The sequence below is a fragment of the Bos grunniens genome, chromosome 2, assembly GCF_055505025.1.
Source record: "Bos grunniens cultivar Pamir isolate PY7600 chromosome 2, Bosgru_T2T1.0, whole genome shotgun sequence".
Classification (NCBI taxonomy): Eukaryota; Metazoa; Chordata; class Mammalia; order Artiodactyla; family Bovidae; genus Bos; species Bos grunniens.
In genome coordinates this window covers 108,568,170-108,584,520 of record NC_141166.1, presented here as the reverse complement: position 1 = coordinate 108,584,520, position 16,351 = coordinate 108,568,170, and the positions used below count along the sequence as shown (strand labels likewise).

Below are 16,351 nucleotides of genomic sequence, written 5' to 3'. Positions count from 1 at the left end.
TCTGTTCTGCTTCTGTTTATTTGTCCCCATGGTTTAAAAAATCAGCTTTATGGAGCCATAATCTTCCTCATGACAGATGGGCTTATACATTAGCATCGTGCTTTCAATCAACACTTTACATTTCATAAGGAAGGTGAAGAAACTGAATGTAAAGACATTTTCAGCATCTATTTTTCAGTTTTATAACACTGATACAAAAAATAGTATTCTGATTAGCAGCTTGATTGGCAACCCATGTAACCCTAAGTTGTACTACAAAACTGGAGAGTGCACTTTTACAGACAATTACATTTGGTGAAACAGTATGTACAATTTTGACAAATAAATACATAAATACAATCATTCATATATAACGACATACCTAAATGTCAATTATCATCAACAAGCGTTTCTAGTAAATTGCTTCTTTCATTCACAAGTTACTTTGTTGCTTATAAAAACTATCTTCACCTTTACAGAAGAAATTACATAATCAATTCCCCCCTAAACCCACATATTAGGAAAGGTAGAAAATGAATCCCAGATGTTTTATGGAAATATTTCAGTCTTTTAATAGAAGAGATTTGATTGAAAAACTCCTTCCTTAGCTTCTCTGTAAAGAGTTTCTTTTCCCCATGTCATGTCACACAAAGGGGTTTTGTTCTTCTGAATTTATTTCAAATTGAAAACGATCTTCATTTTTTGATTTTGGTTTTTAAAAATACAATAATATATATTGAAACTGACATTTGCTCCAATATAAGAAGACACAAAGCCACACAAACTAGCCACCAAAGACAGATTCCCCCCCCAAAAAAAATTTTTAATGAAAATTTAAGAGTATAGACATGAAGTATTGATATCTTTTGTTATCTGATACATAATGAACAAAACAAGTGGGGGACAGTGAGAAGGTTTTCCTAAAATTGTCTGAATTGACTTCTGGTAAAATGCTGTCTGAAACACTATTTTATGTCAAAGAAATAATAATAAGTTTAAAAATGGCTTAACAAATCACTGATTTGTTAACTAATACTAATTTGGCCAGTGTCATAAAATTAGCAAAAGTAGAAAATTAGAGCTTTTTCCTGATCACTTGATTTAAACATTTTTGGAACATTCAAAAAACAAAGGGCAACCATGCTTTAGGCTATTGAAACTGGACAAATGACCTTGCCTCACCAAGTTCCATGCAGAAGGAAATGTACATAGCAAGCAGATTCTAGCAATACATACAGCTGGGAAGAAGAAAAAAATGCCTTTTAAAATATATACATATGGTTTTTGATGAATATTTACATGTTTGTCACATGGGTACTACTTAGCATAAAAAAGTTAGGAAATAGTTCTTTAAAACATGATTCTCGATTTTTGCTCCTTTTCAAGACTAGGGCTCTATTCATAATGTACTCACACACACTTATAAGTGACCCACAGATGTATACATGTGATGTTTATAATGTGCAGTTCCTTAACACTGAAGGTGGCTCGACTGAGCACAAGGTAAACGCAAGACGTTGGCATAAGACTGGGCCTTGATTCGACTACATGATGGACAGGCAAACTAAGTTCAGAGTTGTGAGACTTTTCCAGTGATTGGAACTCACAGCAGTTGCGACTTGGGGGTTTGAGGGTGGCTCACCTTGTGCTGATCCATCTTTCTCCAGGCTACCTAATGTTATTATCTAATCAAACTCAGTGGTCCTGCTGACTTGAGATGAAGATGTATTAAGGGACAGGAAGGTCTGTCTCCTATTAGGTTCTCTTGGGCTGGAGATGAGAGATTCAGTGTTTTCAAGAAATAAGCCTTGATTTCCATTTGTACATTTCATCTGCTTATTTGCTATGAACTCCCAGAGGGGCTTGCAAAGGGCAGGTTTAAAAAAAAGGTATACTCTTTCAGTTGTGGTGCTTTCTTTGAACAGAAGCAAACAGAAGTTTTCTAATGAGTGCTGGAAATGTGCAATGTGTGGGTTTGCTGAGTGTCTATTCTTCTGCCAGAGGTGGACTACCTCTGCCAGGCTTCAAAGTTCTTACTGAGAACCCAGACCAAATGTTTCCTGAGATCTAACTGGATGTGATACATTTTGCAAAGCGTGTGCTTCAGTGACTATAATGTACCTGCAGCCAGAGGCTCCTCCCTCAAGAAAGGCAGCTGCCTTTCCTGTCAGCACCCTGGGATATCAAGGCAATGCACTGAAGTAATAACTTATTCATTGAAACCAGAAGAAATGACAGAGAAATCGAAGCCTTCCCAAACACCTAACATATTCAAGGAAAAGTCAGTCTTAGAAGAATCAGGTGCACTAATTGTTATATTTGATCTGTATTTTGGCAGATATTATACTACAATGATGTTACTACTACTGATGACCATCATGGCAATTATGTAGTTATTTTAACATTTAGCATAATGCATGATACACTGCTTTAAGTAGCACCTTTAAAACTAAGGATCCCCAAATATTTAGCAAATGCAATTTGCTCTCACAGCACCTGTAAGGTAGGTGTTTTTTCCAGCTGTTTTATAAATGAGTGTATGGAAGCACAGCAAAGTGAAGCTGCAGGCTTACATGATTCACATGATGGCAGCCATAGAACCTGAACTCAAGCTTCCCCACCCTTCCTTCCCATAATCCTCAATCACAGAGCTTCCAGAATACCCCTGAACAGCATTGCTGTTAGAGATACTTAAATGTATCGGATGTTAAAGAGATTGCATCTATCAACAGTAGACCTAAATCCTTCAGTAACATTGCTCCCTCCTCAAATATTTTTTCATGAGCTTTGTAAATGTATGGAAGGGGCATTTGACACCAGTGCTAAGCTCATGCTAATTACAATGCACATGTAAATTTCTATTTTTTCTCCGTGTCATTTATCATCCTTCTGGCCTCCTACCGACATTTCTACACATGTGCCTGTCTGAACCAGAAACTGTAAAAGGTATTTAGTGACATTGTACGGAAGGAAGCAGGTGAAATTACATTTGGCAAAGTCTCCTTGGAGGCACCAGGTAATGTTTGTTCTGAAAGAGCAAAAACAAATCTCCTGTTTATTTTTTAAGTAGCATTTTATATACATTCCACCTGCTGACCAGGTTTAATCCTTGGATCAGCAAGCAGAGTTGTCTTCCAAACAGAGAGAATATTTGATTCTCAAGTATAAATTTCCATTTTACTTAACTGCAGCCTCTCTACCAGTACTAAGTTCATTTCTTGGTGGAACTGGAAATACTGTACACATTCCATGGCAATATATGTAAAAGTTCAATGTAACATCACATGCAGTATGAATCATCACATCCAGTGTGTCTCCCTGACTGTGCTGTTTCTGAATTGTTTTTGATAAAGTGTTATTTACTTTTGCAGAAAGAATATGAAGACATTACAATGAGTTCCAGTTTCCCAGAACCAGATTTTTTTTTTTAATCTCAGATGCACAGTATGTAAATCCTAGCCTTCGTTAGGAAGTTGCTTTTTGAGATAAATGCAGTACCTTAGGACCTGAGAATGAAATCTGGCCTTGTAAACCCATGTATTATTTCTATGAGCATAGCTTAACGTGTGGAAATTGGCGATTCAAAAAAGGAACTAGGATTGGGAAGAAAAATACTTTTTATAAACCCCTTCACCAGTTCATTTCCCTTGGTTACACCTGTAAAATACCTACACCCTAAGCCTCATCTCTTAAAAAAGAAAAGAAACACATATTTACATTGGTAAAAATCCTAACATCTGAGATGTTTCTTGCTTGACATGTCATTCCAGATTCTGTGCATTTCTTCTGGAGAGATCTGATGCACGGTGATCACTCGGCGGTACCTACACAAACTATAGGCCATTTTCCAGTGATTGAAGCCACTGTTCTGGAAAGGATGGATGCCCAGCTTTCGAAGACACAGTCCCACATACACATCCTCCAGGTGAAGCAGCCTGGTGTGGAGTGAGGTCTTGTAAATGAGCTCAGCCACATCAGCTGAAAAGATATAGCCGGTCCCCGAGCAGAAGGGCGGGTAGTTGCTGTCAGGGTACAAATCCCTGGGCATATACCACTTACTGCGGACATCTCGGATGGGCCCTCCGTTGATGACATAGCCAGTAAAATACCTTCTTCGTGGCTTGGTGGAGGGTTTTAAGAGTTTGTAAATAAGATTGTCCATGTTGACAAAAATGTCGCTGTCTGTTTTCATGACATACTTGGCTTTCGCACAAAAAGTGGCCACCCATCTCATCCCCATCAAGGTTTTGAGGGTAAGGTTATGGTAGGAATCAATGAAGTCCTCCACGATGATGTCGTGAAAGATTTGGCTCTCTTGCTCCACCATCTGGTTGAGAACGGGATCGGCGTTCTTGCCCAGGAGGAACAGGGTGGCTATCTTGATCCCTTTGAAGTTGTTCTCGTCGCCCCAGGTCTCTCGGATCGCCTGGCGGGCATCGAACTCTTTATGGGTGGTGCTGATGAGGATGACAAGGAAAGGAATGTTTTTCTCACATTTGGTGGGCTCGTTTATCAGAAATTCAAAAGAATGGGGGTTTATAGGTCGAGTTCTTATGTTGCCAAAGGTGAAGTTTTTCCTTGCAACCGTCAGATGGCTGAATGGCTTGGAGCCCGTGTAGGAGGAAGTGGGGCGAGTTACGCTCAAGTACCAGAGAGCGCTGGCCCAGCACACCACGGTCAACACGTACAAACAGGAGACCTTCGAAGCCATTGTCCCGAGAGCACGTCTATTCCCAGTATTGAAGAGTATGCCTTCTCGGCATCAGTTTCTTTTCGTCTGGCAAAGGTTGCATAGTACTAGGAACTTTTAAAGTTCGACAGATCAGCGTGAGTGCAGGACTGTCCATGGGCCTCAGTGGCTGTCTGGCATCTCTGTATTTAGTCTACTTGCCTCCAAACCTGAAGCAAGGGTCCAGCCTCATCAATCTTCCTCTAAACTCTGCAAAATCAATAAAGTACAGTTGTCGTTCAGATTTATTTAGTCATTTCACATCCTCAGATAAACATAATGAGCCTGTAAGAATGACCCATGCTGATTAAAATAAACATAGGCATGCATTTCCATCAGTATTGAAAACTCCCTGACACAAGCATTCTACCTTTCTTTCCTTGCTGGAAGGTGTTTATGGATATTCATACCTCCGTGGCATTAGCAAATATACTATAAAGATGAATGTGAAGGAAACAGAATATTCGTAATTGTCATAAAAGATTCCCTCTTCACAAGAGGCCTTCTTTGCAGTTAAATACTTTTGATGATAAAGTCTTCTTCTAACCAGGGAAGTCTCACACACAGTCTCATATTTTCTCAAGTCTAAGTTATTGTTTGTTTGACTCTGATGAAGTAATCATTCTGATGAGGTTAATCTCAACATCTCCTGGCTTTCTCTAGCTCCATTCTTGAAAATGGATTGCCAGTAGAAAATCTCTGCTGATAGTATCTCCCTTGCCTTTGCCTTTTAGAAGTCATTCCCAACTTCTCCTCACTTTCCCCTTTCTTTGGGTCTCACAAATATTACTTCCTCATTCTTTCCATGACACTTCATACGGAGAATATCCTTACTCCTCATGCACGGAGACCGTGGCTCTAGTGACCTCCAGACAGTGAGCAACATTCATTTTGGAGCTGATCTAAATGGTACCGCTTTTTGTGGTTTTTAACAATTCACCCTTACGTCTCCTTGGTGAAATTATACCGTCTCCTTTGTAATTCTTTTTACTTAGTTACACTTGCCTATAAACACAGTGGGAGTGTAGTAAGAGAGACCATGGAGCCTGGGGGCCAGAAATTCAGTGATGTGGCAGAACTCTTTAACTGGTGTTCAAATTAAAATGTTGCCCTTCAAAAGCCTAATCCCTTCTAGACCTTCAGCTGCTAGCATGTCAGTTATAAATATATGCCAGGTTACAACATCCATTCATGTAAATAATCATCTCTTCCTTCTTGGTTACAGCAAAATGTGTCTTAGAAGACAGAGACAGCAAATAATGGAAATCAGTTTCACCAAAGTCTGCTTCAAAGAAAACTGTGCTCTTGGATGTATAGACTGTATTGAAAGAACTCAGGCAGGAGGAGAAGGGGACAACAGAGGATGAGATGACTGGATGGCATCACCGACTTGACGGATGTGAGTTTGAGTGAACTCCAGGAGTTGGTGATGGACAGGGAGCCCTGGCATGCTGCAATTCATGGGGTCACAAAGAGTCGGACATGACTGAGCAACTGAACTGAACTGAACTGAGATTACAGACTGAAAATCATTTTTCCAAGCACAATAGTGATAATGAAATGAAAAGACCTGATGGGCAACAGTGGAGGCAACACACACCTTCTTGTCTATGCCAAGCACTGCTGTGAGTATATGATACGTATGAGGCCAGCAATAACTCAGTGTAGTTATGGTTCTAACTAAATGAACATCAGAATGGCTTCAAGCAGCATGACTCCAGGCACAGTCAGGCCTCCATCCAACCCATATTAAACACTCTGTAAACATAGGCTCCAGTATCCCTGGCCTTCTGGAGGGAATTTCTGCTCTAAGTTGCACTGAAGGTGATTAAAAAAAAAAAAAAAAGGTGAGAAGTACAACAAGCTTTGAAACTTTAAGCAGTAAGTCAAAGGAAGTGAGAGAAATCAGCAATAGAGAATTTAGTAAAGGACTTCTCACCTTGGGATATACAGACATCGCCTCCATTTGAATGCCACAGGGATGTGAGTGAGTCTCAAGATGGGACTAGAAACCAAACTTTCTCCACCACTGTCCTAGCCTAGGATCTGATTCTTAGGAGCTTGCCTTTATCATCATATATGATGATATAAGCCCTTGTCACCTTTCATACTTTTCTATTAAACTGTGAGCCACCTATCATTGAGCTGTTAAGGGACTACCCAAAAGCATCAACTGGAAGAGGCTTCTATCCAGTTCTCTTCTGGAGTCACTAATCAAGCTATCAATGGAGGGGTGGGTTAAGAATGGGGCATGTGACATGCTGGAGAAACAGAAATAGAACCCAAATGCCTCCTCAAGGAACTCATAATCCAGGAGGAAAGACTTCAAGTAAATGATTAGAACAGTGGGATAAACATTTTCATCATAAGGCTAATGGAATACACAGGACAGCTGGGCTGACGGACAGGGCCTGGGAGACCTAGGTATGGTCCTGCAGAATGTGCAGAGTTCTGCTCCAAAGGGCACCATTCTCCTTATACTGCAAAATCAATCCCACTCCTCCATCTCCACCCAGAGTTTAACAAAGAGGTTGCCTTGGGGACAATGGCAAGGAAAGCTCAGAAAAGCTATCCAGTCTGAATCTTCAAGGACATCTAGGAATTATCTGGATGAGGGTTGGGCATTTTAGGCAGAGGGAACAGCACATGCCAAGTCAAAAAGTGAGAGAGCCTGTCACATGCCAGGACTGTAAAGGAAGAGGAGACAGTGATGGAGGTGGTACTTACAGAGACAGGCAGGGGGCAGATGGTGAGTGGCACTCAGAAACTGTTTGAGCTGAGGAGCTGGTTACCCATCTTTGCAGTCTAAAGGGTGTAAGGGAGGATTTTTACCTTCCCCAAATCCTGTGCACTGATTTTCAAGAGCAATTCATTCCTCCACATAAAGGATATCTATCTCCCATAGTTCTATGCCCCAGAAGAATTAGTGAAAATTCATTTTATCTGGTAACTTTCTGCTAAGATTTTCTAGCAGAAGAGACTCCATAAATATAGGTACCTGAGCAGTTTAAAAAGAGCTAACAGAGGGAGAAACAGAAGAGGAATAGGCGAGAACATGAAGTGAGTACATGTATTTACATACATTTTCATAGAAGAATGAGCATTCTTCCCTATTCAGCTAACGAACATGATGCTTCTTACCACTTATTGTAGGTCTCATTTAAAAATGTATATAGTGCACCAGGGGCCTCTCTGGTGGCTTTTCAAGATGGTGAAGAATCTGCCCGCAATGTGGGAGACCTGGGTTTGATTTCCTGGGTCAGGAACATCCACTGGAGAAGGGAACAGCTACCCACTCTGGTATTCTTGCTTGAAGAATTCATTAGACGGAGGAGCCAGGGGGTTGCAAAGAGCCAGACTCGACTCAGCGACTAACAATTTCACTTACTTTGGTCTTCCCTGGTAGCTCAGCTGGTAAAGGATCTGCCTGCAATGTAGGAGACCCCAGTTTGATTCCCCGGTCAGGTAGATCCCCTGGAGAGGAGTTAGGCTACCCACTTCAGTATTCTTGGGCTTCCCCAGTGGCTCAGATGGTAAAGAATCCACCTGCCATGCGGGAGACCTGGGTTCAGTCTCTGGGTTGGGAAGATCCGCTGGAGGAGGGCATGACAACCCACTCCAGTATTCTTGCCTGGAGAATCCAATGGTCAGAGGAGCCTGGTGGGCTACAATCCATAGCGTTGCAAAGGGCTGGACAGGACTGAGTGACTAAGCACAGCGCACAGTACACCAGGCACTGTGCTGCGTGCTGCATTTGATGTCATGGATTTCATAGAACTTTCTTGCTCACAGTGTTCCAAGAGAGGGATTTTCTCCATTTTATAGATGAGGGGATGGCAACTCAGAGATACTAAGTAGCTTGTTCAAGACCACACATCAGGTGAGTAACCAGGCAAGTAGTCTCCCCAAGCTTCCTGAGGCCTGTTAGGACTACAGGCAAAATCCTTGGCACAGGAAAGCCCAGGGTGGAAGGGAGCATCTTGGGCTGCTGTCCTCCCAGAGACACAGGTTTATTTTCTTAGATGTGTGTCCATCGCTTGAATTTTTTTTTCTTAATTCATTTTGGTTTGCTACACATCACACCACATCAGTTCTGTGGGGCTCCCCAATCAACAAAAAAATTCTGATTTGCAAAGAGCAGATTGAAGGTGAAGATGCTGGGGGTAGGGGTACCAGCTGTAGATGTTGAAGAGGTTCAGAAATACTGTAGTTTCTTTTCTCTGAAGTCCTGCAAAAACACACACACTGAAAGAATCACTCTTTCTATTGACTTTTTGTTTTTTTTCAGACAAGAACAGAAGTAGGCACAGTGCTACATCTCGGTCCCCCATAAAAGAGAGGCTTTGAAATGGGAAAAGAAATCAGCCAGAATCTAAGGAGTAGCCAAGGATACTGTGGACCCACAGCAAGGGGTGCTCAAAAATGTCCTTTTTGCTCATAACCAAACAGATTTCCCAGGTGGTCAAGCAAGCACAGAGATATGCCTCTGGACCAGAAAGAGTAATATAAGTAAAGAGAGGAGAGAGTAGCCTGGTGCATTGAAGTCTAAAGGGTAATTTCCTGTATGTTGGATGAAGTTGTTGGTAACAGGCCAGATGCTCTTGTTTTACTCCTTGAGTAACTTGCTCTGTAGTTTACTGTGTCTCAGTGGCCTTGGGTGTAAAATAAGGGCAAAAATAGCATCTGCTTTGCTTCCAAATCCATTATAGGTATTGAATTGCTGGGGAGAGAATGCTAGGCAAGCAGATGATATTGGTATACAAACAGCACGTTCCAATGGGGCGAGGGGCTTCTGTCAGTCCATGGGTTCAGGATTTGGGATCCAAGCACATGTATTGATCGATTCTTCTAAATACGTAGGATTGCCTGTAAAGATTTTCCTGCTAGAGAACTCTATTTTCTTCCTGGAAAACTCAAGGCTGAAAGTCCACTGAAAAGTTAAGAAAATTCATCAGCTTAATAGTTCTGGGGAAGGAGTGAGTGGAATCCTCCAGACAGCAGAATCCTCCAGAGAGCTCCTTCAGTTTTACAAAATTGAAACAAAACAAAACAAAGCAAATCCCTGTTTAACAGATACCTTAATGGTATAAGTAAAATAGCAAGTGGCACAGATAATATTTGTTACTCCTTTTAAGCATCCTTCCTTCGTGGCTCCGATGGTACAGAATCTGCCTGCAATGCAGGAGACCTGGATTCATCCCTGAGTCGGGAGGATCCTCTGGAGAAGAGAACGGCTACCTACTCCAGTACTCTTGCCTGGAAAATCCCATGGATAGAGGAGCCTGGTGGGCTACAGTCCATGGGGTCACAGAGAGTTGGACATGACTGAGCAAAGAGTCGGACACGACTGAGCTACTAAACTGAACTGAACTGAGTGACTAACACAGACTATAAGGACTGACTACACATTAACTTGTCATCCATTAAATGCAAATCCCTCCATGTAGAAACATTTAAGTACAATATTTAAAAGATTCCCACCCACCCCCACTCCGGGGCCTTTCTGTATCACAGGTTACCTTCATTCACAGAACTTCTGTAACCATCCACCTTCACGTTTCAGGAAGTTAATGGGGCAGAATTTTCAATTTGAGAGGCACATGTTTCTCCTAGAAATTGCATCTTGGATAGTCTGTTATTTTGAATAACTTATTGTTTTTAAGTCTCTGAATTTGTGAAAAGTTCTGTTGTATAGCCAGAGGTCAGTCCTAATAACAAGTGGGTAGTGTCCCTTGGGTGATGTATGCATGGTTTGGGTGCCACGTTCATGTCCTCCATCATAGTTCAAGCAGGCACAAGTCAACTCTGACTTCCTAAACCTCAGTTAGCACTGAGCTGGTTTCACAATTATTTTGGCTGCCCTGCACCCACGGGTAAGCTGCTAAGTCACTTCAGTCGTGTCTGACTCTGTGCGACCCCATGGACTGCAGCCTACCAGGCTCCTCCATCCATGGGATTTTCCAGGCAACAGTACTGGAGTGGGGTGCCATTGCCACAGGTAAGGGGTCCCAGCAAATGGCCTGCTTTCATGTCCTCTGTCTTAAGGAATATAACAGCTCCTTCACTGGCTCAGCAGAGATGCACTGAACACCTGCTGATGCCAGGCTCTGTTTTCTAAGATGGTAAGATGGATGGAGAGCTTACTTTCTAGGAGAGGTAGGCAGATATTAAACACATGATAAATGAAGGAAAAAATACGTTCAGATAGAGATACATGCTGTGATACAAATAAAGTGATGCGGCGGGGGATGGAGACTGAACAGCGCTGCAAGGGGACAGGGCTACTTTGGTTAAACTGGTCAGTCTCTAAGAGGGGGACAGTGGAGTTGAGAATAGAAGGTCTCAAGTATTTCTGATTTAGTTCTTGAGTCTTTTACTAAGTTTTTGTTTCTTTGCTTGGCTCTTTGGGATAAATGCTTTCTTAGGAACATCTTTTTGGTTTTTGATCTCTGCCCTTCTCTTATTTTTTGGCTTCATGTTCCTCAGCTATGGCCTTTCCACACACTCTTGCAAATGTCCTACATGCCTAGAGATGTAGGTTAGCTACTGTATTCATTGGCTAGGGATTCTGTGACAAATAAACACAGAGTAGGAACTTAAATGAGGTACGTTTATTGCTTCACAGTCCTAAAGGCTGGAAGTCTGAACAGATGTTGGCTGGGTTCACTTCTTCCAAGGGCTCTGAGGGAAAATCTGTCCCATGGCTGTCTCCTAGCTTTGGGCATATTGTTGGCCATCTTCGGTGCCCCAGGGTTGTAAATGCATCACCCAGATCTTTGCCTTCATCTTTCCTTGGCGTTCTGCTTGTTTGTGTCTCTGTGTCCAAATTTCTCCTTTTTATAAGGATTGTCTGTGCTCATACTCAGTCGTGTCTTGGCAACCCTTTGGACTGTAGCCCACTAGGCTCCTCTATCCATGAGATTCTCCAGGCAAGGACACTGGAGTGGGTTGCCATTTCCTCAGGCAGGGGATCTTCCTGACCCAGGGATTGAACCTGTGTCTCCTGCATTGCTGGCGGATTCTTTACCCACTGAGCCATCAGGGAAGCCCCTTTATAAGGACACTAGTCGTATTAAATTAGGGTTCACCCTCATGACTTCATTTAAAAACCCTGTTTCCAAACAAGGTCACCTTCTGAGGCCCTGGGCTAGGACTTCAGTGTGTCTATTTGGAGAGACATAATCCCATTCATAACTACTTTCCTGGGTAGCAAGAAAATGAAATATTTTGCTCCACAAGAATTCACTACTCCACACATTTTATTTTCTTGATTTAAGCACAGAAATTCTTGGGGTTTAGTAAATTAACTTTAAAAGGATGAACGATTTGTAACTGTTACAGCATTCAAAGGACGATGGAACATGCGTGTGTAATGGGACACAAACTTTGGTTTGCTTTTACATTAGAAACAAAGCTAGCTCAGATTATACGTTAAGAGCACGTGAAGAATATGACACAATTTGTTTATCTTACTTAAGCAGCCTTTTGTTCCTGCCACTTCTCTTTCCCTGGAACCTTCCTTAAAAACTAATTAGTTGAGAAAGCTAAGTCAGGGCTGTGGCGAATTTTCCAAAAGCTTGGGGGCCAACAGTTCTTGAAATACTGATCTGGCTTCTAGAAAATAAGGACAATTCTCCAGTGTCACCTCAAATTAACAGCATTTTTATTCTTCAGAACAAATTTTGAATATTTAGAGGCCATGGAGGAGTACAAAAATGGTCTTAATGTTAAAATCTACATAGTAACTTTAAATTCATGGTGCAGAAAGATAAACCGGTTGAAAAGAAAAAAAGCCCACTTGTAATTAGTTAAAATAGAGGAATGAAAACAAGACAAATTCAGAGAGAGAGAGAGAAGGCTAAATACTAGTGCTTATAAAATGCTCTTGAAATGAATGCGAAGCTGGCTGTACAATGCATCACGGTAGTGAGTAGGTAAGAGATTCGTTCTGAAAAGTGTTTTGATCTCAGATAACTTTGCTCACAGCCAGTGAATCAGTGAAATCAAAGAATCTTCGCTCTGTGGGGAAATTCAAGAATTCAGACCGCAACAGAACTAATTGATAAACGAGCCCCAAAAGCCAGAGAGTCGACTCAGCTGCATTAATTTAGCGAATGGTTATCTTGATGCCATGCTCCCTCCCTTCCTCTCGTTCTTATAATTATGCTCTAAATAAGCACAGGAGAGGAAGAAATAAAGCACTATTAACACCAGATAATGGTCCTTGAAGGCAGAATTTCATAAACCATTATGTTATACAGCTTGCTAACTTATTATCTTTCCAAATCACAGAGGGCTGGCTTTCTCTCCTGGCCTTTTCTCTCAAGTAAGCCTCCTTGGCCGTGGAAGGCAGCATAGCCATACAAGCTGAAATCCCTGAACACTCGTAGTAACTGTAACTGTTCTGACTCTTCTGCCTCAGGAAGACAAAGAGCTAATTTGTTCCTTAAAAAAAAATTAATTATGAAGCCTTTCAAGGAGACCCCATAATTGAACTTAGCCAACAGATCATTTGCAACGAGGATGTGGCAGAAAGCAAAAGGTAATATTCATCATGACTTGGCAGTTGAAAATCATTTCTCTCTCAAATCTGGAAGAAATTATTTGAACCTTTCTTTCTTCAGTTCAATATACCTTGAAATTTATTGCAAAGGGCCTTTATAAATCCCTGCACTGAGAAGAATGGGGCCAGCTTGAAAGAGGAGTACTTGGGATGAGGGTGCCTTTGTGTGGGCTTAGGGCTCTTGCTATTCTGAAAGCTACACTCTATTTCACTGCAGAGAAAGTACACTTCAAATTAGAAGGGAAGATTATAGCTTTCTTCAAATCAATGTGTTGCCCTAGTTCTAGAATTCAGGAAAATTTTAAGCATTGCTACAATCCTCTCAGGGAAAAATGAAAATGAGGATATCTCATTATTTTAAATAAATGCTTGGCTTTCCTTTGCAGTGATGGATATTCTGTCTCGACTGCCTCATATGAGACACATTTTTAAAGATGGGCAGAGCGATCACTTATTTAATCACAGGAGCCTGGGAGGCCGGTAATGCGGTTGGGCCTCAGATAGGGCGTCTCTACTGGGAGAGGAAACGCTGGGATGTTTTATTACAGATTTGGAAGAGCACACGAGGAAAGACATCCTGCTAATATAAACAGCAGCTGGGAGAATTTAAAAATGATGAGCTATGTGATACCAAAAAGAGTTTTCACTTGGCCCATTATTTTGGGGGGAAGCTGACAAAAATGGGTATTTTTAGAAGCTAGAAAGATGTTAGTGTATTGCCATCTAAAATTTACAAAGTCTAAAGAGCAATATTTCTTAGATAGCTCATGACAGACAGACGATATTATTTTAGGTCATATTTCAAAGAAAGATATAAGTACCATAGCCACTGATAATATGTGGATGAGAATTTGCAATTTTTATTTTCCTTCCCCCCTTTTCTAAACTGAATGCCCCTTTATGCCATATCACTTCACCAGAATACATAATAGCCCCACATAATCTCATGTAGACGCTGTCAATGGAGATTATTCTCCAGGCAGGCAGTCTTACGGCGCTAGAGGTGCTGGATTCGACTCCCAGGTTTTAGTCATTGCTTCTGAACTCAGTGCATCTCTCTGCCTTGTTTCCTCATCTGTTCAGTGAGAATGATAATATCTGGATATTCTTTTCAGGGTCAGTGTTAAGGATCAAATTTCAAAAATTATTTGAAAGTAATTTGTAAGCTGAAGACTGCTACATGAATTACAAGTATCATCACTGTTAATATAAACATGATAAAGACGAATCCTGAGAGGACTGTCTAGAAAAGGTTTCCTGAGCAATGATCGGTCAGTGCATCTTGAGTATGTGGTGCAAAACCAATTTTCTTACTTGGCTGTTGCCCTCAAAAGCTTGGTGTTTCCAGATGATTCTTTTCATAAGAAGTTTCAATGTCATTTTATAATACCTATATTAAAAAGGTCTTGCACTTTTGAAAAAAAAAGAGAGGGAGAGGAAGTTTGCAAGTTGGAGAGAATGTCATTATTGGTATTACTATTGGCACTAATGTGAGATAGAATTAAATGTTATCAAATAGGACTTGAGAATATGAAAAATCTACCAGATTTTATTAGCCCTTTGAGTAGCATTTACATAGCCATAATTAATATTCTATGTACATGAAGATAGGCTGAAATGACTATGTCGTGATTCTTTTCCAGATGCTTAAGACAAAGTCAATACAAAATTCATGATTTTTTTCTTTATTAGGTTGTCAAGGTTTTTACTAGAACTTAATGGAAAGATGAAGAAGGTCTATACAGTCAGTCAAAACAAGACCCAGAGCTGACTGTGGCTCAGATCATGAGCTCCTTATTGCAAAACTCAGTCTTAAATAGGAAAAACCACTAGGCCATTCAGGTATGACCTAGATCAAATCCCTTATGATTATACAGTGGAGGTGATGAATAGATTCAAGGGATTAGAAACGGTAGAGAGTTCCTGAAGAACTATGGACAGAGGTTTGTAACATTGTACAGGAGGCGGTGACCAAAATCATCCCCAAGAAAAAGAAAAATAAGACAGCAAAGTGGTTGTCTGGGAAGGCTTTACTAATAGCTGAAAAAAGCAGAGAAGTGAAAGGCAGGGGAGAAAGGGAAAGATATACCCAGCTAACTGCGGAGATATAGAGAATAGCAAGGAGAAAAGAACAATGCAAACAAATAGAGAAAAATAACAGAATGGAAAGACTAGAGATCTCCTCAAGAAAACTGCAGATATCAAGGGAATAATTCAGGCAAGGATGGGCACAATAAAGGACAGAAATGGTATGGACCTAACCGAAGCAGAAGAGATCAAGAAGAGGTGGCAAGAATACACAGAAGAACTATACAAAAAAGATCTTCATGATCCCGATAATCACGATGGTGTGGCTACTCACCTACAGCCAGACATCCTAGAGTGTGAAGTCAAATGGGCCTTAGGAAGCATTACAATGAACAAAGCTAGTGGAGGTGATAGAATTCCAGCTGAGCTATTTAAAATTCTTAAAGATGATACTGTGAAAGTGCTGCAGTCAGTGTCAGCAAATTTGGAAAACTCAGCAGTGGCCACAGAACTGGAAAAGGTCAGTTTTCATTCCAATTCCAAAGAAGTTCAATGCCAAAGAATGCTTCAACTACTGCACGACTGTACTCATTTCACATGCTAGCAAGGTAATCTCAAAATCCTTCAAATTGGGCTTCAGCAGTAGGTGAACTGAGAACTTCCAGATGTACAAGCTGGGTTTCGAAGAGGCAGAGAAAACAGAGATCAAATTGCCAATATCCGTTGGATCATGGAGAAAGTAAGGTAGAAAAATACCGAGCTCTGCTTCATTGATTACGTGAAAGCCTCTGTGTGGACCACAGTAAACTTTGGACAGTTCTTAAAGAGATGAGTGTACTAGACCATCTTGCCTGTCTCCTGAGAAACCTCTATGGAGGTCAAGAAACAACAGTTAGAACCAGATATGGAGCAATGGACGGCTCCAAATTGGGAAAGGAGTACGTCAAGGCTGTATACTGTCACCCTGCTTATTTAACTTCTATGTAGAGTACATCATGCAGAATGCCAGGCTAGATGAGCCGGCCACAAACTGAAAATATCAACAACCTCAG

At 41.1% G+C, this 16,351-nt stretch overlaps 1 protein-coding gene across 22 annotated transcripts in view; it reads right to left on the bottom strand.

The window, feature by feature from the left end:
* The window catches only part of B3GALT1 (beta-1,3-galactosyltransferase 1), a 629,012-nt gene continuing 612,661 nt past the window's right edge, over positions 1-16,351 (bottom strand). For all 22 annotated transcript variants that reach the window (XM_086356192.1, XM_086356225.1, XM_086356300.1 and 19 more), the window contains one exon: positions 1-4,918. In XM_086356192.1, coding sequence (XP_086212318.1) covers positions 3,710-4,690 — 981 coding nt within the window. In that variant the 5' untranslated portion in view covers positions 4,691-4,918 and the 3' untranslated portion in view covers positions 1-3,709. The remainder of the gene's footprint in view (positions 4,919-16,351) is intronic.